This window comes from Castanea sativa, chromosome 2, assembly GCF_040712315.1.
Source record: "Castanea sativa cultivar Marrone di Chiusa Pesio chromosome 2, ASM4071231v1".
NCBI lineage: Eukaryota > Viridiplantae > Streptophyta > Magnoliopsida > Fagales > Fagaceae > Castanea > Castanea sativa.
The window spans coordinates 41,585,306-41,613,254 of record NC_134014.1 but is presented as its reverse complement, the minus strand read 5'-3'; the positions used below and the strand labels follow the sequence as shown (position 1 = coordinate 41,613,254).

Sequence of the window (27,949 nt, the reverse complement as noted above, 5' to 3'; positions counted from 1 at the left end):
TCAAAAATTGAAAGCACTACACATAGCTAATAGTAAAGCCGCTCTTTTAACTCAAAGTTATAACTCCGTCCTTACACGCGAGTAACAATCATTAACAACATGTCACATAGAATTTATGAAAATATTATAAATATATCATTTTTTTATTAATTTAATCACGATTTTTCCTAGAATAGCGCCACTAGCCAAATGAGTGGAATGGAATCATTGGATATGCATAGCTTCTTCGCCACGTAAATATATAATTTTGTAAAAAAAGTATACAGCACTATCTGGGGCAGGTCAAAATTTGAAGTAAACCTTACCTAGATACACACCTTCCTTTAGACCCTGGGAAACCTATAAATTGGCCTCATATTTTTGCATTAGTTTAGCTGTTCTTACTTCTTATTTGTTAATATAATTTGGGATTGGTTCGAGTATTATATTTTATTGCACATATCACATTCACACATTAACTAATTCAGGATTCAGAGTCAAGATTAGGAATCTGTACGGAGCCAGCAAATCCATTTTTTCTTTAAAATACTGAAAACTGCATTGGTGTTAGTCCCAGGAAAACAGAAATTTTCTTCACCCATAGGGATAAAATTTGAATCGGTCACTACTTGAAATTTATCATTTCCGCATATTAGTAAAACTTCAAAATCTCTTTTTCTAGATCAATAAGTCTATTTAAATATAACAAATATTTTTTCTTCTAACCTCTGAAATTGAAAAGTTATAATTTTAGTATAATAAAAAATTATAGGCAGCCCATGTGATGTTATACTAATCATAATTTATAATCTTTAAAAAATTTAATAATTATAAAATTTTATTATGTCATTAACATTATCATAGATCTTTTTTTAATAGAGGAAATAACTAATATGCGGAAAACAGAGAGAAGAAAATTCAAACACATGCAAGGAAAAAAATTTGTTACCTACCACTAAAATTATTTGTGTGTGTGTTTCACAAGTTACTTCTTGTTGGCAAAAATATTTATTGATACATTTAATGACCGACCAAATGAGCATTGATCCTCACACACTCTTTACAAAGTGTAAAGAACAATTAGCACTATCAAATTGCATGTGAATTGTACTCTCTTAATTTGGTTCTCTCTCTAGTCTCTACATATATATTTGGTTTCGCTTTTAAGGTTTATAAATTATATAATTTTTTTTTTAATTAGATAAATTATATAACTCAGTCTTATTCGTGGCATGTTTCACAAGTGGATCATGCCGTGGTTACGGATATGTAGCAACTAGTTGCAGACCCACCCGGACCCACCCCCGTCAAATTGTTAAACATTTTTACCATTCATCATAAAATGATTAAAATCCAATGCATCCATTAATTAATTAATGCTTTATAAAAAAAAATCCAAAAAAAAAAAAAAAACAACAACAACGAAGAAGAAGAAGAAGAAGATTAGCAAGAATCATTATTCATCATCTCTCATAGTCATAGGTAGATACAAAATAAAAACATCACCGACAAACTTTCATCTTCCTCTATTCTCTCTAAACACAGAGAAATAAAGAAATCCTGTGCCGGTGATTCACAAAATCTCGCCGGAATTTCAATACCGGATATCATAAACGCCCTCCCCTAAAAAACAGGGATATTAATCGTACTCTACTCGCACGTGTGAACTTCAAATTCACCCCCAAAAAAGTTTTTTTTTAAAAAAAAACAGAGGGAGAGCTAAGCTACTTCAATTGAACAAGTTGAGAAGCTTTCTTTCTCCATACTGATCTGCAAAACCACTCTCGAAGGTCGTCACCGACTCCTCGGAATTCATCGACGGAGTTCCCGGGCGCCGGATCTCCGGGTTGTACACCGATACTTTCGCCGGAGTCAGGCGGAGATCAAGATCGGTCTGGTACGGTTTGTTCTGCTCGCCAGATCGCCGGCGTTTTGGCGAGACCTTGGCTCGGGAATTCGGACTCGGATCCCCGAGATTCCACATGTTGGTACAGGTCACTTCGGCCTCGGAGACCTCATCGGAGGCTGGAATCGGTGCACCGGCTGTGAGAAGCTCCGGCATCGGACGCAAAGTACCGCCGTGTAGGACAGTCTCAACCGCCGCCTGGCACACGTGCCAGTTACCAGTCCATAAAAGTCCAACGGCGCCGTTTACTGGGTTGACGGTCCTTCCACACGCCTCAAACAACAAAGATTGAAACAAAGCTGAAAAAACATAACCAAAAGACAAAAAAAAAAAATCAGAACAAAGACTATAACACAACTAAAAAAAAAAAATTACATAGTATTTGATATGTACAATATATATGTACCAGGTCGTTGAGATTCAGAGACGTTGGAAATGAAAGACATGAGGCCAGCTCGACCAAAGAACTTGGCGACAAAGACAGTGGCGTGGCCTTGGGCTTCGGGGGTTTCGATCCACTGCAAGCAAGGCCGTAGAATACACGATTCGCTGCAACCCTTTCGGAGAACTCGGCAACCGTTGCAACTCATTTTTCTTATCTTTCTCTTATTATAATCTGTGTTTCAAAGTTTCAAAAGGTTTCAAGACTCAGGACTCTCAGTCTCTTTTACATGAACAGCCTAGATTATGAGAATGCAATATTTCTTTGAGCACAAGAAAGAAGGAAAGAGAGAAAGAAAAGGAATAGAATGAAGGTTTGGGGCGAGAGGGGAGAGGGTGATATATAAACAAAAGGAAGTGGGGTTTAGAAGGTAGGGAATGATTAACTAGGGTTGAGTTAGTTTTTTCGTAGTGGAAGGAGGTGGTGGTGGTGATGGGGGTGAAACTTGAGAGAAGTGTGTGTGTGTGTGTTTGTGATGTGCTGTGCTGTGGCTTTGTGGGCTCTGTCTTTTGTTTTGTTTTGTTTTGCGGAGCGGAAGTAATGTTAATAGGTTTTTTTCTTTTTTTTTTTTTTTTACTCTGAGGTGTGGGGACTCCAAGGTCTTGGGCGCGAGCGGCTCCGTGTTTCCGCGGATGGATGTTTCTCCACCGTTGGATTCTTTTGCTTTTTGTTTGTGGATTAGATAATTGATGGGATTTCCCTTTCATCATTTCTCTCTATTTTTTTCTTCTTCCACTTTCTTCATATTCAAAGTTGGAGTTGTCCAAGTTCCTGGCGTCAGAAAAAATTTTCTTGTAGAATTACGAAAAGGGGTTTTTTTTTTTTTTTCCTCTTGGTTTTACCGTAGGGGGGTGTGCACATGTACGTAAATTTACTGGCTATTTTGTGTGTTTTTGGGGAGGTTATATATTATATTTGCTAGTGGGGAAAAAGATATGATATTTTAAGGGACTAATCATTGAGGGTTTTGTGCGAGATCAGGAAACACAACCATGGTTACCGCTGGAACTAACAATAGATTATTAACATTCAATGACAATTTGACAGTTGTATAATAATTCGAAGCTAATTTGTTGTTCTAATTTTCTATAGACTCTTGAAAATTAACTTTGGTATGGCACTGTTAATTAATATAAAATTTTTACCACCTAGTTAGCTGTCATCTACATGCTTAACTAGCCACCGCATCTACCTTCCATTACATTGACGTAAGTACTTTTGTTTTTTTTTTTTTAAATATTAAAATTTTTGACGTGGACTTATAATAAAGTTTTAATTGAGTTATAATTGTTGTGATACTTCTTATTCTTAATTCTAGTACTTTATTTCCTATAATGTTTATAACTCTTATATTGAATTACATATAATTAAACCGAAAAAGTTAAAAGATGCCTTAAAAGCATTAATTTAAAAAATATTTGTAAAAATTTTTTATGAAAAAATAATAAAAGTAATTACCACCACACATTCTTAGTGTAATAGTCACTTTATAAGTATAAGTGTTTATGGAGTGTGGGAGGTAAGGACCAGAGTTCAAGTCTCTAAGAGAGAATTTCACACAAATACACTTTAATTAGGCTAATGTAGAATTTTTATTTTGTATAAAAAAAATTTACTGTTTTTTTATTCAATTTTTACCCTAATTAAATTCAAATATATATAATCTGAGTATATCCACCACAAGGTTACCTAACTTGATACAGAACAACCCAAGTCCCTAATAGTAAAAAAAAGACCAAATATATATAATCTGAGTATATCCACCAAAGGGTTACCTAACCCGATGGAGAACAACCCAAGTTCCTAATAGTAAAAAAGATCAATGTTTTTTGCTTAGATGAGCTCAGATTTGAAATTAAAAGTAACTGATTTATTTTTTTTAGTTTTTACCCTAATTAAATTCATATACTATATAATATGAGTATATCCACCACAAGATTACCTAACCTGATACAAAGAAACCCAAGTCCCTAATAATAGTAACTGAAGCTGGAAAGGATTGGGACTTTCACAATTATATATAATTTACTTTATTCGGTATGGACCATCAGATTTTTGTTTCTTTTCTTTTTTTTGGTAAATGGACCAGAAAAATTATTTTGTATATATATTCTAAATTTTTTTTTGCTGAATGCATATATATTCTAATTTAATCATGAGTTCTATGTAACCCCAAATACTATACAATAAAAGTTACAGCCAATACCTAATGGCATCGTCATGTTTCTCAAAAAAAAATAATAATAATAATAACAACTAGCAGACGTTTTTCTATTTTTTGAGTAAAGATTAATCATTTTGCAATTATTATAATTTGAGGTTCCTACTTTTTTCAATCACAAAAAAAAAAATCTAAGGGTGTGATGAATACGTGGGATGAGTTTTGTAGATTGGAAGAGTTTTAAAACTAACAAAAGAGTAGTCCTATTTTGTAAGGAGTTAGTGAGTAGATGTAGGAATTTAAATCAACATAAAAAAGGAAGGAATTTCAACGTAGAAGTAGGAATTTATTATTTTTGTCAATTTACTATTTTAACCCCATTTTTAAGTTTTAGGTATGGGTATTTTTGACAATAACAAAATTTTGTAATTATTATAATTTGAGGTTCCTACTTTTTTCAATCACAAAAAATAATAATAATAATAATAAAATAAAAAAATCTAAGGGTGTGATGAATACGTAGGATGAGTTTTGTAGATTGAAGGAGTTTTAAAACTAACAAAAAAGTAGTCCTATTTTGTAGGAAGTTAATGAGTAGATGTAGGAATTTAAATCAACGTAAAAAGCATGAAGAAATTTCAACGTAGAAGTAGAAATTTATTATTTTTGTCAATTTACTATTTTAACCCCATTTTTTAAGTTTTAGGTAGGGGTATTTTTGACAATAACAAAAATAATAACTAACTTTCTTTTGCCAATTTACTATTTTAACCCAATTTTTTAATTTGTTGGTTAATTAATTTAGGGGTATTTTTGACAAGAAAAAAAGCAATAACTAACTTTCTGAATCTTCTTAATATATACAGATAATAATGATGATGATGGCGCCATCAAGTGTATCTGCTCTTTACTGGACGCATGGGTATCATGGTTGAAATATGTTTTTATGAACGGGATTGGTTTATTTCTAATACTTTTTTTTAAATGATTTTTTTTATAGAAAATATCACATCATTCATTAACTAAATAAAATGTGGGATTAAAATTCACTACCACTTGTCATTGTATATTTAAAACAAAAGAACATGTCCAATTTAAAAGGTTCCGAAGGTAAATGAAATTCTTCATCAACTCATGCATCACGCGGATTACAAAGAGAGTTTCTTCAACGTGGAAACTACATGAATTCTACCCAAAAATTGAAAATAGAAAAAACTACACGAAAGCTATGACTCCTTTACACATATATGCTGAAACTAAAAATAATAAATAATAAATAAAAAAAACCCTTGCATTGATGCGAGAGAAATTTTCCGATATATACAATAATAGACCTAGCTTAATAGATAAAAATTTACAAAATTACAAGATTCCTTATAAAAAATTACGAAATTGAAGACAACCTACCAAGAATAATCTTCGGAAGGATGGAGTTGCAACCATCGCACAAAGGATAAAGAGCTAGCATATCAGCAACTAGAAAAGACTCTTTTGAGAACCGAAAAAAAAGAAAAGAAAAGAAAAAAGACTCTTTTGTCATCAACGTATTTCGTGCATCATTTAAACTATTTTTTTGATACAGTGCATCATTTAAATTATTTAATAGCAGAAATCACTTACAAGTTATTTCCTATATATAAATAAATAGTAGATAGATAGATAAATAGATTAATTAGCACCATTAAGAAAGTTTCTAAAAACCAATATTACCATCAATTCTTGCCAGAATTTATTCAATGGGATTTCTACTCATGTTTTGAAGCAAGTGGTACAAAGTTGAAACCTGAAAGGGTGATACGAAACCCAGTATGATCCAAGAGAGAATAAAAACAGAAATTTTCACCTTACCTTTCAGTAAAAGCAGAACAATTTTGAACTCTAAAAAGCTATAAATGGAAAAAAAAAAAAAAAAAAAAAAAGGTCACACTTGAAGGCCAATTGATTCAGTCTCAAAGTTGCCCTGTAGCCATTGAAATAACACTTAAAAAAATAAAAATAAAAATTGTAAAAAGACCCCTAGGATTTGGGTCAATTGTGAAAATTAAAGACACACTCTACTCTAGTCTCTATTATTAAATTTGTGTTATTGACCCTTAAACTTTTAATATATTTTTTTAATTTTAATATTATCATGTTAAATAAAATTTTCATAAAAAAGAACTTAAAAGTAAAAAATTCGACAAAAACCTTACAAATTAACCTTAAGTTTGTTTGTGTGTGTACGCGCACTCATACATGCACAAAGAAATTATTTACCACATCAATCGAACCCTACCCATGGCATAAATGGCATCACCCACGACCTACTATCCATGCCATAATTGGCTTCACCCACGACCCAAAAATACTAGCACCAATTGGTCAAGACCAACCGAATAAATACGCACCAAGGCTCATGAACACCACAATTGGTCTTTCTAGTGGCTTGTAGTTTTATGGATCAAGTGGTGGCATGACTATGAACAAAGGCATTATTCGCTCAAGGTTAGGTAATAGGGCTCCTAAACATGAACACAAGTTTATTGTCTTTTATTTTTTAATTAAAATTTTTTTATTTATTAAAAATAATTCAGAATTTTTTGTTTTATCTGTTTGGTTGGTGATAAAGTGTTATTTAGAAAATATTAGTTTGTTTTTGCCTTTTTGGTGGCTCTAAGCTGTTTGGTTGATGAGAAAGTTTGAAAGAAAAATTTGATTAATTTATTCGGTGTGATGGCTTGCTATGAAATTTTATTTTATTTTATTTCCTGGTTAAACAATTGGATATATAAACAAGCAACAAAACAACAGTTACATAACCACAGAGGCCAAAGTAGTGGCAACACGCCTATAATAATACAACCCATTTTCACTTGAATCAAGCAAAACATTCAAATCAACAGAAGGGAGGTGTCAAAAACAACAAAACACATTCCCCACCTGAACCTACATGAGCTTGGCTATGAGAGACCTGCAATCATACAATAGAGGAGAGTAGATTTTGTTAAGACAATCAGCACCATTAAGCATCTCCACAATCACCATAGCGTCAAGCTCCACCTCTAGCTGATTTATTCCTAGTTGAATGGCGAAAAACAGACCATCCCGCAATGCTCACCACTCAGCCATCACACTAGTAGTGTATCCAATTGATCTCGAGAACCCCTTAACCCAAACTCCGTGGCAGTCTTTGATTACCCCTCCATCACCGGCCAATCAAACACGTCTCTCTCTCTCTCTCTCTTACACACACACTTTTAATTTTAATAATTTTTTATTTTAAGAAAATTTAAAACAATTTTTTCGTTAACGTTATCCAAATTTTTTGTTTTTAATAATTGAAAGGAATTATATGGAGTGATCAATTTTGGCATGTTCAATATCGCAATGGTTAATGTAAGGTCACAATTTGCACCCAAACCCACAGTGAGAAAGGGATAGGCCTAAAAAGCCCAATACAATGAAATTTATAGAGAGTGAACTTGAAATATAAGTTTTAGTAATGTTAGATAACTAAGATGATGATCTCGATCACAACATTACACACAAGGAACTGTTTATGTGAAAGAATTTTATTCTCGGACACAAGCCGATGATGATTTGTATTAACTCTTTCAAAGATAGATTACAATTAAGGATGGTGATATATACAATGTTTTCTCTTTGTTTTTCTCCTCCCTCCATCTGAGCATCTTCCTCTTCCTTTTATATCATTTCCCACCCATGAAGCAGTTGCAGAGCATTCAATGCGGGGGGCGTTGGTAACAACTTTATCTTAAATACTCCACCGCCCCTTTTCTTATCTTCCACATGTACCATGCTTATCCTTACATATAGGATCTTCTAGAATATTGTTTGTGGACGTTAACCAGCCCTTCTCTTATCTCGGCTTTACATAGCCGATGACATATTCTTCCTCGGACCACATTCTTGGATATCCTTGATCGGATATTACTTCTTTACCTATTAGTATTGCTTTGTGAGTTGATATTCTCATATCCTCGGACCATTCAGTGTCTTTGAATTTGGCTTTTAGCTTAAAAAATACTCTTGGGCCAACCCAATACGTGTTCCTGGGCCCATTGACCCTACAGTTAATAACACAAAAAAAATATATATCAATTGAATAAGGGCCTACAATACATTATATAAACATAAACATATATAAGTAAGGTACTTTTAATATGGAAGCTTAAGCCAACTAAATTATTAAAAAAAAAAAGGGGAAAAACTATCAAGAGAGATAAATAGCAAGAAACTCTTTTATTAAATTTTTTATAGGAAAAAAAAAAAAAAAAAAAAAACAAGAAACTCAAACTAACAAAAAATGGGTAAAAAAGTTATAAATGTGCTTAAAAGACTTTGCAAACTGATTTCTGCATCGTTAACTCCACTCTAGAAGTTATATCTATGAATTTAAATTATAAACACAATTTTTTATATGCAGAAATCTATTGCCAAAGTTTCAAAAAATTTTAATATACTACTCTCCTTAAAAGTTTATTACCCTCAGCTTTTCTTAAAATTATAAGAAATTTCAAATAGTAATCAGACTGCAAATCTATTATCAAAAGTTTATAAAAATTTAAAAGATTTTTCACCGTGCATTTTACATTATATTAATCAACTTCCATAATTTTTCGTTGCAATAGTAAATTTTGGATCTTACACGTCTTGGTTATGCCACAAAGCTCAATGTAAGAATCATTTTTGTTTTTGCTTAATATTTTAAGATAGTTTTCTCTTAGTGAAACTCAGTCACAAAAGTTCCAAAAAATATTTTTTTAATAAATCCAAAATTGTTTTTATGTTTTATTTAAATTATTTCATAATTTATTATAACTCTTTCTTTTGGGGGGAAATATAGGATTTTCACAATATTTCACCACTTAATTTAAAGTGACTTTTAATTATTGATTTTTTTCTGCTATCTATTTTATTGTTTAAAATCATTTTTTATAGTCAATATTTTATTGTTCAATATCATTTATATTATTATTATTATTAGTTTTTAATGACATGTTTTTCATTAATCAGTGGATGCTTAGTGCTATTATTATTATTACTTTTTAATTACATATGTTTTTGTACCTAAGAATGTACGACCAAAAAAGAAAAAGCTCAAGTAGTCAAAGCTGAACTAGATTAGATTTGAGAATTTCAAAATGCTCATAATAACTAATGGCATGAGAGAGAGAATATAATATGTGAAACTCACTTTTATGTGAGGGTAATGGCTATCACAATGTAGAGGGGGAAAAACTCTGTTAAATTATTAATGGATAGTAACTTTTTTATTTTCTTTTATTATCCGAATTCATATTCGGGCTATTTCTTACTAAATGGGTCGATGTGTGCATTTCTCTACTCTCTAAGACACTTGTTAATGGATTCTTTCAGAAAAATGTTTATACCGTTTTCATGGAATGGAATATATTAAAAGCCGTGAAAAAAAAGTTTTTTTTTTATAATAATTTATTAATATTCCATAAAAAAAATTATAAAATTATTCCTTAAACTAATGTCTTTAAAGCATTCATTAACTTTTTTCTTACTTAAATATAGAAAAATGAGAAATATCTATTGTGAATTTATTTGGGATTCACTTTTTTATGAAAATAATTACTCTTGCTACATGGAAAATTTGTAGTTTAGACTTAAATTAAAAATATTTAAATTAGTGCACAACTTCTTTTAATTAATTGCAAACAAAATAAATTTGGTGAAAAGAAGTAAAAAAGAAATAAATAAATATTGTTACAATGTTGGCATTCAAAAGACCTCGTACTTGAATTGGTACATCTCCATGCATAAAGTGCTTGAGGGTCTAGAGGCAGGGACGGAGCCAGGACTTGGAGTTAGGGGGGGCGACTTTGCTGCTAGCTGTGTGCGGTGGATCCGACCCTTGAGTCTATTTTTTTACTACTAAGGATTTTTGTTAAAATTTTTTTAAATGGCCAAGTAGTTTGTTCTGGGTAAAATATATTGATTGGACTTAATTTTTTTAGTTTTATTATATTGGTAATTTTTGTTGTTGAGCTAATTTTTTTGAGTTTTTATATTTTGTTTTAGATTTAATCTATTAATTTTTTATGTCCTTTAAAAGGTGAAAAATGCTAAAACTACAAAATTTTTACAAATTGCTAATGTGATAAGTGGTTATTGATATATAAAAAGTTATGCAAGTGTACGAACTAATAAGAATTTGCTACCTTAATAGTTTGTATAAACATTGTAAAAACGTTTTTAGTTATAAGATTACTCTCAAAAGAATTAATGGCATTATTAAGGGGGGCAAAGTGTAATTTTATTGAACAAAATTGTTAAACTTAGTACCTATTAATATAATAATATTTTTATAAAAAAAATTAGGGGGGCCATTGCCCCCCTAGTCCAATAATAGCTCCGTCCATGTCTAAGGGGGAAATGATTCGAGCTGTGGGGTTAGTAGCATGTTGTAATTAATAATTATTTTAAATTTATCTTGTAATAAGTTATAAAATAATTGATATAAAATTATTGCAATAATATATTCATTGTTATAAAATATCATTTTGAAATTTCCGTTCTAATAGATTGCAAAAATATCAAAGTATTGCAACAAATTCTTCACTATAAGTTATTGTAACAAATTTTCTTAATGTAGTAAAAGTATTAAAGCCTCTATTATAACCAATAATTATAAGTTATTATAACTACTAGTTATTATTAATACAATAATTTATCACTTTTAAGTTACTTGGAACGATTTTTAACTTGTAGATTCCATATATATGTGCAGTAAAAGCATAAATGTAACAAGAAATAATAGTGATTGAGATTAATTTTTGTGGATAAGAATAGTGTTTGAGAATCGGTCATCCAAGATTATGATAAGCATGCATGGGCCCCAAATTTGCAGAGAATCTTCATATTATGATCATACCTACCTTATGAATAGCGAAAAACTCAGCAACAAGAAATTGCTTGGAAGGAAGAGACCAATTTTTTTACTTCGGCTACTCTATCTCTACTTTCTAAAGCCAAAATTCAACAACATAACACATGTTTCGTATGTGTAACACAACGTAGTGCAGGCATGTTATAGTGTATAGTATATGCGTGGAAGATTATATTAAAATATTTTAAGATTTTCCATGTGCAGTAGACATTGAATTATTTATGCGGCGCGTGAAAGATTATGAGAAGTCCTAATCAGCGAGGAGGTGGCATCCTTATCTCTACGCTCAAACTATGTCACCGTTGTTCCCACTTGCAGGTTACCCATGGCCCCGTGAAAACAACATGAGAGAGTGTTTTATGGGCTAAATTTTAACTTGTTTGATTGTTTGTGTTATTTTATTGTGTGCAGTAATGTAATAGATGTGATCTTTGAAAAGAAGATTAGCCAATTGACTCAGACATTATTATTAGAGCATTCTCATTGAGTTTTATGCATAATTCATTAAAATGTAAAATAAATAATACTATTCATTAAAATTGCACAAAAAACCCCGGTGAGTTAAAATACCAAAAGAAACTGCATGGCTTAAGCATTCTAGCAACATGCAAAATGATTTTATTCCTTTTCTATTTTTTTCACTCTTCTTTTGTGTCACTTTCTATCTTTTTATTTTTTCTTACTTTAACATTAAAGTAATAATAATTTACTTTGATGTAGTATAAAATATAAATAAAAAAAATGATGTAAAGTGTATTGTAAAAATAGTTATGTAAAAATGTAAAATAAATTATTAAAGTGGTTTTTTTGGTGAAATAAAATGGTTTTTTTTTTTTTAAATTCTTTTTGCATGAACAATGCTTTGCAACGAAATGTGACTCTCCCGTGGCAAATGAAATGGGTAATCCCAAGAAGCAACACGTAAGCTCCATTGATTTTTTCTTTTCTTTTTTTTGGGCGAAGTTCCAATTCGATGTGACTTTTTGGGTTCCTGTGTTTATAACACGGATGTAAAACAAAATTACAAAGCAATTAAATTGCTTTATTTAAAGTCTCTTTCTATAATTCACTAATTGAGAAAAGCATTCATTATTATTCTTCTTCTTCTTTTTTAATGAATGAAAAGCATTCTTTCTACCACATTGGTGGTGGCCCAACAACATTATTATTTCGCGAGCCATTTATTGTGGCTGTGGATCCATCCAGGAAGTTACCAAGCTGTTATTTCGTGATATACCTGTGCATGCGAGTAATAATAATGTATTATTAAAGTGAAGTGGTTGTACCCCCTATTCCCACAGTTTTGCCTTAGGAATGCAACGGTGTTTTTGACTTTTGTGGGCATGTTACAACAAAACATTGGCACCGTTTGTTTTATTTTATTTTATTTATAATCCACAGATAAGTTAGGTTATTTGTGGATAAGTTAGGTTTTTCTAAATAATTTACGTATTTCTTTAAGGTAGTATTACAATATTAAAAATTTATTCTTGTCCTTTATATATATCATAATTTTTTTTAGGTTTTCTACGGATATCCACATATCCATTTCCTATACTTTATCTAAACTCAAACATTGTGGAGTCAAACATTAATTCCTAATCAAGGAGTAGATGATCTTATTATCAAGCTCAAACAGGATCTTCCTTTGTTATTCAGCTAAAGAAAAAGATTTTCTAGGATATATAAAAGGTGCCAATTGGTTAAACTAAGAACATCTCTCTCTCTCTCTCTCTCTCTCTCTCTCTCTGCAAAACACTATCATATAAATAAATGATTCTCACGCAAAATAAAGCCAAAAATGCCACCATTTTTATTTAAGATCAAGTAAATTTTCAATGTAGTACAAATACCTATGAATGGTTTCTGGGACCAGCCCTGAATAAAGCAAAAGAACTTTTATATAAAAATTTTCTCTCTATGAGAACAAACAACAGCTCAAATCATCATGAAAGTGCAGGCTATATCCAGTAGATTCCGATATGTGGGGTCCTTCAGAGAGGCAAGTGGGATTAGCTTGAAGCCCAATTTCTATTCCAAAATGATGATTGTACCTAAGTCCACAATAAGTTATGTTAATCAATTGGGGCATCTCTACTACTGTCTAGTACAAGATACAACGTTAGATGAAATCAGACACCAACCAAATTAGCTTTGATTATATAGATACAAGTACAAGCAGTAGGTGCAAGCATCATTCCTTCATGAGTGGCTGAACTTTACTCTTCTTATATTACATGATCAGAAAACTTTATGGAACCACATTGCACTGATTAGACAACATGACCATTAGTAATCCTTTCACCATATACACAAACAGTTTTTTCCCTTTTTTTTTTTTAATTTTTAAAAAAGCTGTGCCTAAAGTTCAATCAGTTTTCAGTGGTCCATTCACAAAGGAGAAAACCAAAAAAAATCTGATTTAGTGGTTCCTATCATGGGTGTCAACTTCCAAATGAAAATGAATAGCTATGAGACTCTAGCTTCTTTTGAAGAATCTCTTCTTAATAAGATACTGAACTTTTGTTCCTTCAGCTATAGCTATAGACCAAAAGCCTGAAATTTTAGATAGAGCCAGCCATGGCACAATATGGTTCGAGACTAATTGTGCCTATAGATGTGAAGAAAAAGCCATGGGAACAGAAACTCCCTCTTCACAACCGGTGGCACCCAGACATACCTCCGGTTGCTGAGGTTAAAGTAGGAGAGGCTTTTAGAGTAGAGATGGTGGATTTCAGTGGAGGAGGTATAACACAGGACTACACTGCAGAGGACATCAAGCATGCTGAACAATCTATTGTGAGTTCCTTGTTTAAGTTTTAATTTGATACAAAAATATTAGAAATGTTTTCAATTTCTAGCTAGTTTCATCAAACTGCGTGCACAGTACTGATGCAACATGTCCTTTGTAAGTAGCTACCTTTATCTGTCTATGTTTGAAATTTGAGAGTTCCTAATTGCAGAAAAAACAACAGATGATTGAAATTGTGGGGACAACTTTTTTGGTTAATGTTAAAAAAACCAAGCATGATCTCAGCCCAGGGCCAGTAAAAGTATTTTATATATACATAAGGCGATTGTAGAGTAAATTCAAGAGTTTGAAGGGCCAGTGTAAAATCAATAAAAAGCTTGTATGCTAACAAATTTTTTTGGAAATTATGTATGTATAAATTATGAGAGATCAGCTTCTAGATTTTTTTTTTTGTGTATTTTGGCAGTGTCTAAATGCTATATATTTTTGGGTCTTGGTAACGAGGCCTTTTGTCTATTTTAATTATGAGAGATCACCTTTATAATAAATATAAAAAAAAATTGTCAGAAAAATCAACTACTTTTTTTTGGAAAAAAAAGAAAAAGTTAACCTCTTCCTACTTAAAAAAAAAAAAAAAAAAATCTTTTGTGGGATACTCGACTAAATAGTAAATACTCTTAACCCTTTATTATGTATAAACTGTAAAAATAACTTGGAATTCTCTGTTTTTTTTTTTTTTTGATAAGAGGACTTCTGTGTTTTTATTATATAATATAACTACCCTTCACATCAAAATTTTAAAAGATATTTAATAAGATAGGAGTGTAATTTACTAAACTATGAAACGCGTGAATCGACATGAATATTTTTCGGAAATGCTCAGGTAGGTACGGACTTCTTCTTTTCTTTTTTTCCCATTAAGGTTTTTTTTTTTTTTTTGGGTATAAAGAAGGATTAAGGAAATATCTACCAAATTGTCGTGGCCCTATCCCCTTAAGATCTATCCCTGGAATCTGCCTCTTCCAAGTCCCTAATAATTTCCTTAATTGTTTCTTTAATTCAACATTAACTAGAAATTAAAATTGTACATCTAACTGTTCTCTGAACTCTAATTTTTTTTTTTCAACATGAACTATTAGTCTCCACATTCAAGATCTTTGATGTATTAAAAACGAGTTTGAATCTAAAATACATGGGTAGAAATTTTTTACATTATTATTATTTTTTTAAATGTCCAAGAAGCACAAGGCAACCTAAAGAATTTCTCTGCATCTTTCTAGCAAAATTTATTTATTCAAAACCTACTTGCCATTGTTTATCCCTTTACATTATTTGTGGGGTTAGTTAAGTGAAAGTGACTAGCACACTTTCGTGGTTTCTTCCTACCACTACTACCACAAAATTTGAGGTGCGAAGGTTAATCCCTAAAGTCTTGGTGTTTTTTTGTCCTTTCTATTAAGCCCTGACAAGCAGTAGGGACCATTTGGAAAAAAATTGTCACATTATAGATAAAATATTTATTTTGATTTAAAATAAATAGGAAAATATTCAACCAAAAAATAAAATAAAATAAAAGGGAAATATATTTGCAAAAGATCTTTCTTAGTCATCCGGAGCAATACTAGGATATTAAATTTGGCACAACTTTAGATCACAACTTACCGCATAGTGAGTTGTGATTAATAAAAATGTGCCAATAAATTAGGTGAAAACCCACTCTTATTTTAATCACAACCCATTGCAGCGAGGCATGACACAAAATTGTGCCAAAGCTAGTGCCCAGCATTATTCTAGTCATACGAGCTCCCTGACACGTCATCACTACGTGTACTGGCGATGGATCCTATGCATGGAAATCAACCAACTGATGACACCCAGTTAGCCCCATAAGTCAAAAACAATAAATTCCAGATTAGTATCTTCTCTTGCTCTTCCACTTTTAACTCATTCATGGCTCCTTCAACTCCAAGACTAGTGGTACCCATAGACTTGACAAAGAAGCCATGGGAGCAAAAATTTCCTCTTCACAACCGTTGGCATCCTCAACTACCCCATGTTGCAGAGGTCAAAGCTGGCGAGCTTTTTAGAGTGGAGATGACTGATTGGACTGGAGGTGCCATTAAAGATGATGATTCCGCAGTTGATGTAAAATCCATAGACCTCTCAGCTGTAAGTATATGAACTTGATTTAACCTATCCACTGAAGAGAAACTTACTAACTCTGGAGGTGAATGTTGCCATCTACTTGATAGGAAGATACCACTTATTGACACTGACATATATCTCCAACTTGTGCTAAAAGTTTATTAGTTTAAGGTTTAGCCTACTATATATATTTATATTATGATTTATATGATTTATTGTAAAACAAAATTTGTATTTTTATCTACATAGAAGGACTGAGTTTGAGCTTGTGCTATTGGGCTATCTCTAACATTATCCTATTGAGTAAAGATCGTTTTGAGTAGGGCAATGATTATGGTCTCTTTGGTAACTGGCTCAGGTACATTACCTCAGCGGGCCAATTAGGGTTGTGGACGAGGATGGGACACCGGCCAAGCCGGGTGATCTCCTAGTAGTTGAAATATTGAACTTGGGTCCTCTTCCTGGAGATGAATGGGGTTATACAGCAACATTTGACAGAGAAAATGGCGGTGGTTTTCTGACTGACCATTTTCCTTGTGCAACCAAAGCGATTTGGTACTTTGAAGGAATATATGCCTACTCTCCTCACATACCAGGTAATGAGAAAATGAATAGAATGCATTTCATATTCACGTTGCTCACATATTATATATGCATAGCAGGAGTACGATTTCCGGGCTTAACTCACCCTGGAATCATTGGAACTGCACCATCATTGGAACTGCTCAACATATGGAACGAGAGGGAAAGAGAGCTTGAAGAAAATGGGCTCCAAACGCTCAAACTATGTGAGGTTTTGCACTCACGACCATTAGCAAACCTACCAACAACCAGAGGCTGTGTCCTTGGAAAGGTATGATACATTGAACAAAGAAAACATGAGAAAACCTTTGTTTATTGTAATAGATGTTAGCCATGAGAGTTGAAACTGAAACAATCTCATATCAGCTGCAAGTAGTTACTCAATGTGTCATGATCATGTGTAGATTGAAAAGGGCACTCCAGAATGGGAAAAGATTGCCAGGGAGGCTGCGAGAACAATTCCAGGAAGAGAAAATGGTGGAAATTGTGACATCAAAAATCTTAGTAGAGGTTCAAAGATATACCTTCCGGTATTTGTAGATGGAGCAAATTTCAGTACTGGTGACATGCACTTCTCTCAGGGGGATGGTGAAGTCTCATTCTGTGGGGCAATTGAGATGAGTGGTTTCCTAGAACTCAAGTACATTCTATCTCCCGTAACATTTCAAGTTCTACTTTAATTGGTATGAAGTTACAACATGTTCTTCTCATGGTTTACTACAAACTTATACACAAGAAGAGAAACAGACATAATTACTGGAGCATATAATGTTAAAATTCCTTTCTTTAAGGAAATATAGTGTAAAAAATAAAAATAAATAAGAGGTCTGGACTTCTGCCACATACGTAAGTTGCTAAACTCAATATAGGAGACTGTTACAATAAATCAATGGATTTCTTTGCATTCAAATTGAAAATGCAATTTCCTGCAAGTTGACCCCCCCTATCTTATGTATGGTCTTATACATTTTAAACAACTAGTTCTGTAGTTCCATAAAATATTTGATTTCTTGTCACATTGAGGATAACTTCAATAGTGAGTACAAGAGGATGAACTGCAATTATCATAATAGGTGTCAAGGAAAAAACATACTAAGCTTTAGAGGTAATTTGGATATTTAAAAAGACTAGAAAGTATGCTGTTATAGCCATAATTACACGAACACAAATGGCTACTAATAGCCCAAAGAACTTAAAGCTGAGAAGATCAAACACAAGCTATGCTATTAATCAAGACCAATCTATCTAACAACTCTCTTGATAAAGAAGCAACCACTCACATAACTCTGTTCTCCCTCCTAAACGTCAGCGGGTGTTACTTTGAAAAATAAGCAAGAACTTAAAGCTGAGAAGATCAAACACAAGTTATGCTATTAATCAAGACCAATCCATCTAACAGCTCTCTTGATAAAGAAGCAACCACTCACATAACTCTGTTCTCCCTCCTAAATGGCATTGGGTGTTATTTTGAAAAATCAGCATGGGTATGTTTGTTTTTTTTTTGATAAGTCAGCATGGGTATGTTTGTTAATTTATTATTTCTTTTAAAACCTAGAACATTGCTTGAATTTCAGATTTAGGGGGGCAAAATACGCTTTTTAGCAAACTTACCGAACAGTGGCAAATTTTGCTTAAGAGCTTTAAGCCCTTTAAAGTCTTTTCCCCGCCTCTAAATGCAATGCAAGATGGGGCCTTAGGACTCTTAAGAACTAAGCCATCTACATCTAAGCATCCTCATACAAACCTCTTTCAAAGACCTAAAATACTCAATTTTGATGTCAACCATGATGCAAACATTAATGCCACTTGAATGTTTTTGCCCATTATAAACCATTCTTCATAATAATAAAAAGATTCACAACAACATCATTCCATCAACTGTTCATAGCTTATCCAGGGTTATATCACTTGTTATCGTGTTATCAGGTGTGACATTATAAGGGGTGGAATGAAAGAATACCTTACACCAATGGGTCCCACTCCTCTTCATGTAAACCCAATCTTTGAGATAGGCCCTGTTGAGCCTAGATTCTCAGAATGGTTGGTATTTGAGGGCATCAGTGTTGATGAGAGTGGGAGGCAACACTACCTTGATGCGAGTGTTGCTTATAAGCGAGCAGTACTCAACGCCATCGACTACCTCTCCAAATTTGGGTACTCCAAAGAACAGGTTCATGTCTCTGTCTCCATTAAGTCACGCAAGCACATGCACAAAGAGAAGCACCAAAATTCATACATATGGTAAATTTGGTTTGTATTAAGTGATTGATCTAGAAGACAATATGGTGGCTAACAGGTCTATCTTCTGCTGTCATGCTGCCCATGTGAAGGAAGAATATCTGGAATAGTTGATTCCCCCAATGCTTGTGCTACCCTAGCAATCCCAACAGCTATCTTTGACCAGGTAGCAATTTCCCTCTAATTTTTCAACACTCACAAATCACAATTTCATACTAAAAGTTCTCCATCTTCAAATTACTCAGCTTTATCAGATTGCTAATTGACTACCTATTAAATTGCCATAACTTCAAAAGATAGAACTCCTCTTCACATTATCATTCAACACTCTGTAATGATGTTTAATGTCCCTAAATGACTAGCAAATTACAGGAGATAAGCATGTCTAGATGCAAAGGAATCACAGTTATCTATGGTTCCAAAACCTCAATAACATTTTTGCCACAAAAGATTAGCAGGCTCTTTCTATGTACAGATTTAGGGTGTTGAAATGTGCTTCAAGAATAACAAGCTTTCATAAAGTAATCTAGTGATGGTAGTTGGAAATATCAAATATTGGTTACTGAGTATATGTACATCAGCTTCTTTAAGAATGATAGTTGTCTGTGTGTAGGATATTCGTCCCAAAAACAACAAGGTTCCAGTTGGGCCCCGGCTAATGAGGAAACCAGATGTCCTAAAATGCACTTACGATGGAAATTTGCCAATCACAAAAAATCCTAGCACCTCAACATAAATTCTACAAGCCTTGATCTGCCAAGTCAAGGAGACACTGGGGGTCACAATTTCAATTCCAACTAGGCTTTTATCCATATCTATTACCTGTATTAAGAAAAAAGGGAGGTTTTGTTCTCCTTTATTCAAAAACACTGTTCATCAGCACTGTCTTATTGTGTACCAGTTCTACCCTCGTTAAGTTTATCACCATATTATTATACTTTGTGTATGTTCTTATTGGTGTTCTTACAAATCAATAAGCATCTTATGTTAGTAAAGCTTTCAGAGTGTTTTTCTTCTTATCAGTCATATCATAATCCTACATATACGAAGGGAAGTCCTTTTTAATAAACTAAAATAACAGGTAGTTATTTCAATTTTGCTATTACAAAACCATATAATTATTATCTTTTAGTCAAAATAATATGCTTTATCAAAATTGTTATATTTATAAGTCTTCAAAAACATATATATCTTGGCACCACATCTCAAAACAGAAACTTTACTCTTTAGCGGCTAAAAGTATAAACAGATGAAATCATGAGGTCCAAGGTCTATGGAGAATTACAAACTATAATTAAAAGATGGATACCAAATTTCTTCTCATGAAAGACAATTTAATGCGCATGAAAAAGTAAAATAACTGCAGACATAGCTCCAGGGCCCATTGGAAAAGTAGCCACTTGATGAAATATTTCATCTAGCAACTCAACGTCAAATCATTTTCTCAAAATCCTTTGATTCATTAGCATCAATTAAACAGTAATATTAAAAGATGTACCCTCTAAAATTTCCAAAGCTGTGACTCTCCATGAGAAGGATCAGAATAAAGGGTGTCATGAATCATTTGTCACACTTGTCCAAAAACTTCACCCAAGATCTTAATAATTCTCACTAAAATATATATAAGAAGAAAGCTACCATGGTGTAACGTACGCTCAATAATATATTGAGAGAGTTCGATGGTGTGGCAGAGATGAACATTGAACCCCAGAAGCCCAGAGCCAGAGGTCTAACTCCACACTCAGCACCTGAACAGAAAAGTCCCAGAAATAGAATGATAAAGAATGAAAGAGGAAATCTGGTGAAGTGCTGAGGAAGAATAAGAGATATAATTTCTAAGGAATTGTTTCATAAGTTGCAGAAAATATGATGTAATGTCTTGAAGGCTCTCTCTCTGTCAGAGCCTTTTTCTATCAATGAAAAAAGATAAAAATAAAATAAAACAGCCGCCATTGTTGCATATCAAACATTTGTACACAATAAAAAGAAACATGATACTTTTGTGCCAAGTAAAATATTACTAACTAAACTACTTGCAGATCAAACCTTTAAATTTATATATATATATATAGTTGTTAATACTTCTAGTGTTTTTTCTTTTTATTTAAATAAGTAATACTTCTAAGTTCTAATGGTTGTTAAATGTTCAACTCATTTTTTCACAATTTGTTAGAAATTACGACATATTTTAAGAATGATTTAATTTTATTTATTAACTCAAATTTCTCATTTCCATAAGGCCTAGTTTGGGAGAAGGGAATGGAAATGAATGAAAATAATAATTTTAGAATATTTTTCCCTTCTTCCTCTGTTTGGGAGTTTTAATGGAGAGAATGGAAAGTCCATTCTCTTGTTTAGGAGTTTAAGTGGGAAGGAATAGAATGGGTAGGAGGGAACACTCATTCCTCTCTATTTTCTTAAAACCTCAAATTTTCATTCTCCCGAAATTGGGAGGAATGAGAGGGAATGAAATTAGATTTAATGAATTTTTTACTAAAACTCTCAAAATACCCCTATATATTCAACCCTTTATTTTAAAATAGGAGTTTAATAGTAATATTGTCATAAAATGATTCTATTTCATTCCCTTCATGTTACTCCCAAACAAGATTATCTATATTTCATTCATTTTCATTCATTTCCATTCATTTATTTTAAAACATCCAATCAAGGTTACTTAATTCCATTCCATTCCATTCTTTTCCATTTTTTTCCCTTACTTAAATACATTCCATTCCATTCTTTTCCTTTCCATATGACCATTCCATTTCATTCAATTCTCTTCCCTTATGAACTCTCAAACGGACCCTAAGACTTTACCATTTTAAAATTTGAGTAAGCAAATTAAAAATACCCTCCATACATGTACATAAGATGACACTAAAAATTGCACAGGACAAAATAGCATTACCTGCTTTCCTGATTTCATACTGATCAACTCCCTCATTTTCTCCACGGCATGTACAGAGCAAGCTCGTAGTTCAACCTCTTCCTCACTGCCTGGACCTATTTCACTATTGGCTTCAATAGTGCTGGCAAGGGTTGAACTATATCTTAGCACACCAAGCTGCCGCAGTACTGCTGGAACAATATAGTCCGCCATTATAGTGATTGAGCCAATGTCATTAAATTGCCCATATGCTTGGCCCTTAAATGCACCCCATAAATCTGCCACAAATATTTGAGCTCTTTTGTACAAGAATACCTGGTGGCCCTTGTACAGTGAGTGGTCTCGAAAGCCTAGTATAGTTTAATTTTTGGGAATCAGAAATTCAGTATACAAATTTACTTACAAAATAGACAACCATCTCAAGACATAGCTGTACCCAACAGATTGAAAATTTATGACAAATAAACACACACAGAAAAAACAAAAGCAACCAGGGAATACCAGGAAAGTGACGTGTAACAAGAGCTACAAGTTTTAGGGCTGATTTTCCACAGGACTTGACAAGATTGGATGCTTTGCCGTCAAAACTTCTTTCCAGTTCACAGCCAACCTGGGTCATCAAACTAACTGATATCAAACAACTTAATCTGCTGTTAGGCTTGGGAATAGCTCATAACAAGAAGTAGATCCGGACAAATAAGAACTAAAAATTTAAGAAACTTGAAGACTTTTTTCTCAAGAAAGGTGAGAAATACACAAAAAGGTGAGTATGATGATGATTAATTCAAAAAAAAATTATAGGTATGATGTAATTTACCTCATGAAGTAAACGAACTCTTTCGTCCTCCAATGGAAGTGGTCTAGGCCACTTCAATAGCTCACGTAGTTGAGGCCCTGGAAACATATATTGATCTCTTTACTTTACTAACTAACAAAAGAGCATTTCATCTCTGAAAGAATATAGATTTCCATAGTGTCAAACATATAACTCAATAGAGAAATGTATCTCTAAAAAAGGAGTTTCGATTGTAAAAAATTAAGCATTGAACTCCTAGTCCACAAATTCAAATTTAAATCTTGAAGGAATATTGTTTTAAGAAAGCGAAAGTTTTTGTTGTTGGAAGGTCAATTTAATCCAAATGACATTGAATTGAGGAAAATATCAACTAAAAAAAGAATTAAGTAATCTACTTGTCGCCGTAATGAAATATGAGTAACAAACTAACTTGTAACCCCATGCCCCATGCATATTATAATTTCTACCTAAGTTGAATACTACCAATGGTTTTATATTTTTGTCAACTCTTGAAAAGGCCTTGTAAGGTTATTATTTAGTATAGTATGCAAATTGTTCACTCTTGATTGTTTTATTTCCCGCGGGTTGGGGGATGGGGGGGAGAGAGAGTTTGTTAACTTAATTTCTATTATTGTGATGCAACAAATTTATTTGTTGTTTACTTCTATGAAGCACCGACACGGCTATAGAGCCACCGCACTGGAGTCTGACGTGGTGGGTGACGCCTCTGCCTGCGCGTCGGTGCCGCGTCACTTTTTTTTTTCGTTTCCCGATACACGCCAACTCGGGACAATTCGCGCCGATTTGGACCAAATCGAGTCGTATCAGCCGAAACTGCCAAAATAGGTCAATTCAGTCCGTACCGACGCCGATACAGCCGATTCAGACCAAAATTCAAGTTAAACATTAAAAAAAAAAAAGGTGCGAAACACACCGTTTCAACCCAAGCTTTAAACGGAAAACTCTAAACTCTCTAGCCTTTTGTTTTTCGATCTTTGCTCTCCTCTCCCTCTCGGCTCTGTGCTCTCCACCTCCCCTCTCTGCTCTCTGTCTCCCCTCTCTCTCACAGACCCATACTAAGAGCCTAAGACAATTTCAAAGTCTCACTCACACACTCACTCACAGCCTCTCTGCTCTCTGTCTCCACCATCTCCATCACTCGGTTTCAAGTTTCAACTCTCAAGCTCACTGACCCAACTCTCAACTCAGGTATCAAAGCTTTCATTCTCAGTTTCTCACCCTCCATTATACTCTCACATGCTCTATTACTCATTTTGATTTAATTTTTTAATTTTTTAATTTTTATATAAGCTGCCTGTAATGTTGTGAGTTGTGACTTGGGTTTAAATTTATGAACATCATGTTTTAGTTATTATTTAATATTGCTTTTAAATTTGGTACATGTTTATATAATGTGAAAAGGTATGCTTAACAATATATAGAAAATATAAATAAAAATATTTTTAATAATTTTTTAATTGCCGCACCCCCCGCACCCATACCATACTTTTTCAAAAATTGCTGAGTCCCGCACCCATACCTGCACCCGCACCCGCACCCAAATCCGAAAACGCATATGTGCTTCATAGGTTTACCTATGACAATTGAATTATTATGAAAATAAATTGAATATGAACAACCAATTTTTAGAACATGATAAAATTTTCGTTGAATTTTATATTTGAAATAATAATTAGTTTTTCTAAGAAAATCCAGATTAGTTATAAATGGATTAGAAATGGTTTCAAATGGATTTAGTAAAATGAGCTAGAAGTAATTTTAGATGGACTTAAAATAGTTTTACATAGATTAAAAGTATTAAAGAATCAAGTGTTACGTAAAAGTATAATAAATTCTAATTTATTCTTTACATGTTTTTAAGTATAGATTCATGAACTTACATGTAAAGACAATTGACACAAAATTAGAGACGGAATGACACTTGGCATAAGACTGAAACATAGTCTAAACACACTTGGCATCAAATTAAAGTACAATTAGGACACTTGGCTCAAAATTGAAATGCAATTAGACTCTAATTTGAATTCTTGATTGAGCTTCCAATATTATATAAGATTTTCATCAACCAACAATCAGGTCAATCTTCAATATTTATTTGATATTCTTTAACTGAAGATATATCAGTCAATTCTGATGACGTGAAGTGTACTATTTTGAGGCTAGACTAATATTGCCAGCGTGAATCTTTTTTCTTCTTTTTAAGTCCCTGATCCTAGTTGTTTCAGTTCTTTCTTCTAATGACTGAGATATCAATTAATTAAATGAAAAAGGCACCCTCAACATATTTGTATGTTTGTGTGTTGTGAATGTGTAATTCAGTACATGTTAGCACGGACATAGAATGATAGAAGTTTCAACAAGAATAATACCAGTGTACTTTTGCAGGCGATCTGCATCAAATGCAGATTGGTCATTTTGTAGAGCAGCCTTTAGCCCCGAGGCCAAATGATCATAATTGAGCTCCTTGTCTATAGCAATAAGCAAGAGGGCAAAAGATGTTAGCATGGTAAACTACACCTTTGCATGAGCAATAACCAGAAATATATAAGATGAGTTCATGAGATCCAATTTGACATTAGGATGAACTGACTAGTGCAGGAAAACAAAAAATCATTAACTGGAACGTTGCAAGCTACCGATATCAATTAACCAAAACAAGAATGGAATAGTTAAAAGTTACTTTTGCTACTTTTGCTGGTTGCATTGTTTTAGCTTTATATTTTGTTAATCAATCAGAAGGTAGGAAGAAGTTCTCTGCTTCCACTACAAGCTGCTCTAGCTCAGAAAAGTTGCATCAGTAGACCATTTCCTAAGAGATTTGACCACCAATGAATATATCCAAAGACAGGGGACATCATCAATTATGGATACCAGCTTGTTGATTAACAACCCCAGGCTCACTTTCTGTCTAGCTCTTTAATTTCTCATCACTTCTATTCTCTTGCAAATAGTGTTATTAATTCATTCATTCAATGGTATTAATAATCAGCTCCTTACACTGCATACACCATGATCTATTAACATAGCATTTCTACTCTATTACCATGGTATTTCTGCTTGACTTATATGAGTCTACATTATGCCCAACAAACAAGTATTGACACGCATCAAGTGTTGAAGTCCATTAATAGGGACGAAGACTAACGTGTCCAATTTTCACAAAATCAAATAAACTAAATGCAAAACAAGAAGCAGGTCAGTCCAGCTATATGTAAGCATCTTCCTAACCATGTATGTTGCATAATTTTGAGCATCTCAAACATAAAGCAGTGCTTTAGTTCTGTGAAACTTGCAATATCCTTCGAAAAAAAATAATGCCCAACAAATATTGAGGATTGGGATATTATTTTACTCAAAAGAATTTTTAACATCTTGTCAAGGTGGCCTTTGCAACAAATGTGGTAAACGGAAGACAGTTGCCAAAAACTTTTGAACTTTAGAAAACAATTCAAAGATGGCTAAACATAGGGAAGTCAAAAAAGATGCCGCAGCCAGACTTTTCAAATTAACTATTCATAGTAGTTTGGAAAAAAAAAGACCAAGTCCCCCAAATTTTTTTTATAATAAAAATGGTAAAGAATATATGCCAATAAAATAAATGGGTTAGGCTGTTGCAAAATGGTCATTAAAAGCCAATTTGCAACAGTAAGGAGGCAAATCAAGCTTGAAAACCATGATTACTAATAAACCTCAAGGGCCAGTTTGTTTTAGGTCTCATGAAACTTCAAAATCTATAAATTTTATTTTTAAAGGAAAACAAAAACACTTTGAGAAAAAGTAGTAATTAAAAAAAAAAGGGCCAAAAACAAAGGAAGTAAACAATTAAAAGCAACACGTTGCAAGAATTTCTTGGCCTTTTCTTTCCCATGGAAAAAAAGAAATAAATTGGAAACTGCCAAACGGGACCCAACTCAAAAATCAATCCCAGGATAGATTTATAATAATAAAAAAGTTAACCAAAAAATAAACAACCTTTTCATAGTACCATTAACAAACATAAATAAACCTATCCCAAAAAATAAAAACATAAATTAAGCTGTAATAATAAATCACCATGAAAGACGAGGAAAAAAAAATATCAAACATACCAGGCCAAAAACAGAAATTCAAAGCGTCCAGAACAAACAGGTACTGAACAGTGAGAGGGCCATTATCAAAATAGTGAATCCCTTCGAAATCCCACTCCACTTTCGGGATTGGCCCAATACTGTCCACAACTTTCTCAATCCCTGCACAAATAACCAAAATTTCCTTAGCCTCCAAATGCAGCATTGTTAATATCACTGTTACAGAACTTACACACACAAAGCAAAAACCAAATTTTTTTAGCCATGCGCCTAAAACCTGCGGAGTCGACGACGACATGGGAGGAGTGGGTGGCGACCCAAGCTGAGGTTGCCCTAACATCGTCCATGGCGAACCTGAACCACACTGTTTGGAAGAAACTTTTGTTTTGAACCCTAAAAATGAAAAAAAGAAGAAGAAAGTACTTATATACAATGTTGCTGTGGGCGGCTGTGGCTTTGTGGTGTGGTGTGGGAGTTTTTTTTCCTGATTCGAAGTTTCCCGCTTTTGTTGGTTTCTCACTTCCTTTTCTATTCTTTTCTTCTTTCTCTGCTCACTTTTTCCATATGGAGAAAAACTGTGTTTGTGAAACACGTTTGGGCCACGAATTTCCTATCAGTAGAGTTATTAACATTACCAGTAGGTAGAGCCTAGAGCCTAGAGCCACTGGTCTCACGTGGGATTTGGAATGGGAATTCTGATGGGCTCAGTTTTCCTCAAGTTTGTTTCTTTCTTTTTCCCAAATCTTAGTAAAATATTTGGTTTGTACTCATTTGCGCGCTGCCGACCCTTATTGAAGGGAAGGGGTTTGTGCATGTTTAAGGCTGCGTGACTCAGACCTGATTGTGATTGTGGGCCATGGGGGATAGACTGTTGTCGAAAAGGAAACAATGGGTCCAGAATTGTCGTTTCAAGGCCCGTTGGACCCGGTTTCAAGCTCAAAGTTTTATGGCCTCGACATGTAGATAAACACGCCAACCCAAAAAAAGAAAATTGAAGTATTCTCACTTTTAACACACGCCTAACAAAGTCTTGTAATTGAATTGACATCTT

The 27,949-nt window shown here is 33.2% G+C and overlaps 3 protein-coding genes across 7 annotated transcripts; 1 reads left to right on the top strand and 2 right to left on the bottom strand.

The window, feature by feature from the left end:
• Positions 1-1,422: 1,422 nt before the first annotated feature.
• Positions 1,423-2,807, bottom strand: LOC142624487 (LOB domain-containing protein 37-like). Its single transcript, XM_075798062.1, has 2 exons — positions 2,292-2,807; positions 1,423-2,184 (listed from the first exon to the last, which is right to left on the bottom strand). The coding sequence occupies exons 1-2, from the start codon at positions 2,473-2,475 to the stop codon at positions 1,709-1,711; spliced, it is 660 nt and encodes a 219-aa protein (XP_075654177.1). The 5' UTR covers positions 2,476-2,807; the 3' UTR covers positions 1,423-1,708.
• A 10,390-nt stretch (positions 2,808-13,197) lies between these two features.
• LOC142626284 (uncharacterized) lies at positions 13,198-27,622 on the bottom strand. 4 transcript variants are annotated; one of them, XM_075800092.1, is made up of 8 exons: positions 27,131-27,619; positions 26,920-27,060; positions 25,201-25,299; positions 22,832-22,908; positions 22,516-22,624; positions 22,036-22,364; positions 20,778-20,872; positions 13,198-13,461 (listed from the first exon to the last, which is right to left on the bottom strand). In XM_075800092.1, the coding sequence occupies exons 1-7, from the start codon at positions 27,243-27,245 to the stop codon at positions 20,780-20,782; spliced, it is 963 nt and encodes a 320-aa protein (XP_075656207.1). In that variant the 5' UTR covers positions 27,246-27,619; the 3' UTR covers positions 13,198-13,461; positions 20,778-20,779. The 4 variants fall into 4 exon arrangements, with proteins under 4 accessions (XP_075656207.1, XP_075656206.1, XP_075656209.1 ...); XM_075800091.1 differs by having other exon boundaries at positions 20,763-20,872; positions 27,131-27,617; XM_075800094.1 differs by lacking the exon at positions 20,778-20,872 and having other exon boundaries at positions 27,131-27,622.
• LOC142626283 (uncharacterized) lies at positions 13,566-20,119 on the top strand. 2 transcript variants are annotated; one of them, XM_075800090.1, is made up of 7 exons: positions 13,566-14,206; positions 16,663-16,900; positions 16,967-17,157; positions 17,291-17,526; positions 18,813-19,056; positions 19,183-19,290; positions 19,738-20,119. In XM_075800090.1, the coding sequence occupies exons 1-7, from the start codon at positions 13,988-13,990 to the stop codon at positions 19,858-19,860; spliced, it is 1,359 nt and encodes a 452-aa protein (XP_075656205.1). In that variant the 5' UTR covers positions 13,566-13,987; the 3' UTR covers positions 19,861-20,119. The 2 variants fall into 2 exon arrangements, with proteins under 2 accessions (XP_075656205.1, XP_075656204.1); XM_075800089.1 differs by lacking the exon at positions 13,566-14,206 and adding an exon at positions 15,946-16,328.
• Positions 27,623-27,949: the final 327 nt, after the last annotated feature.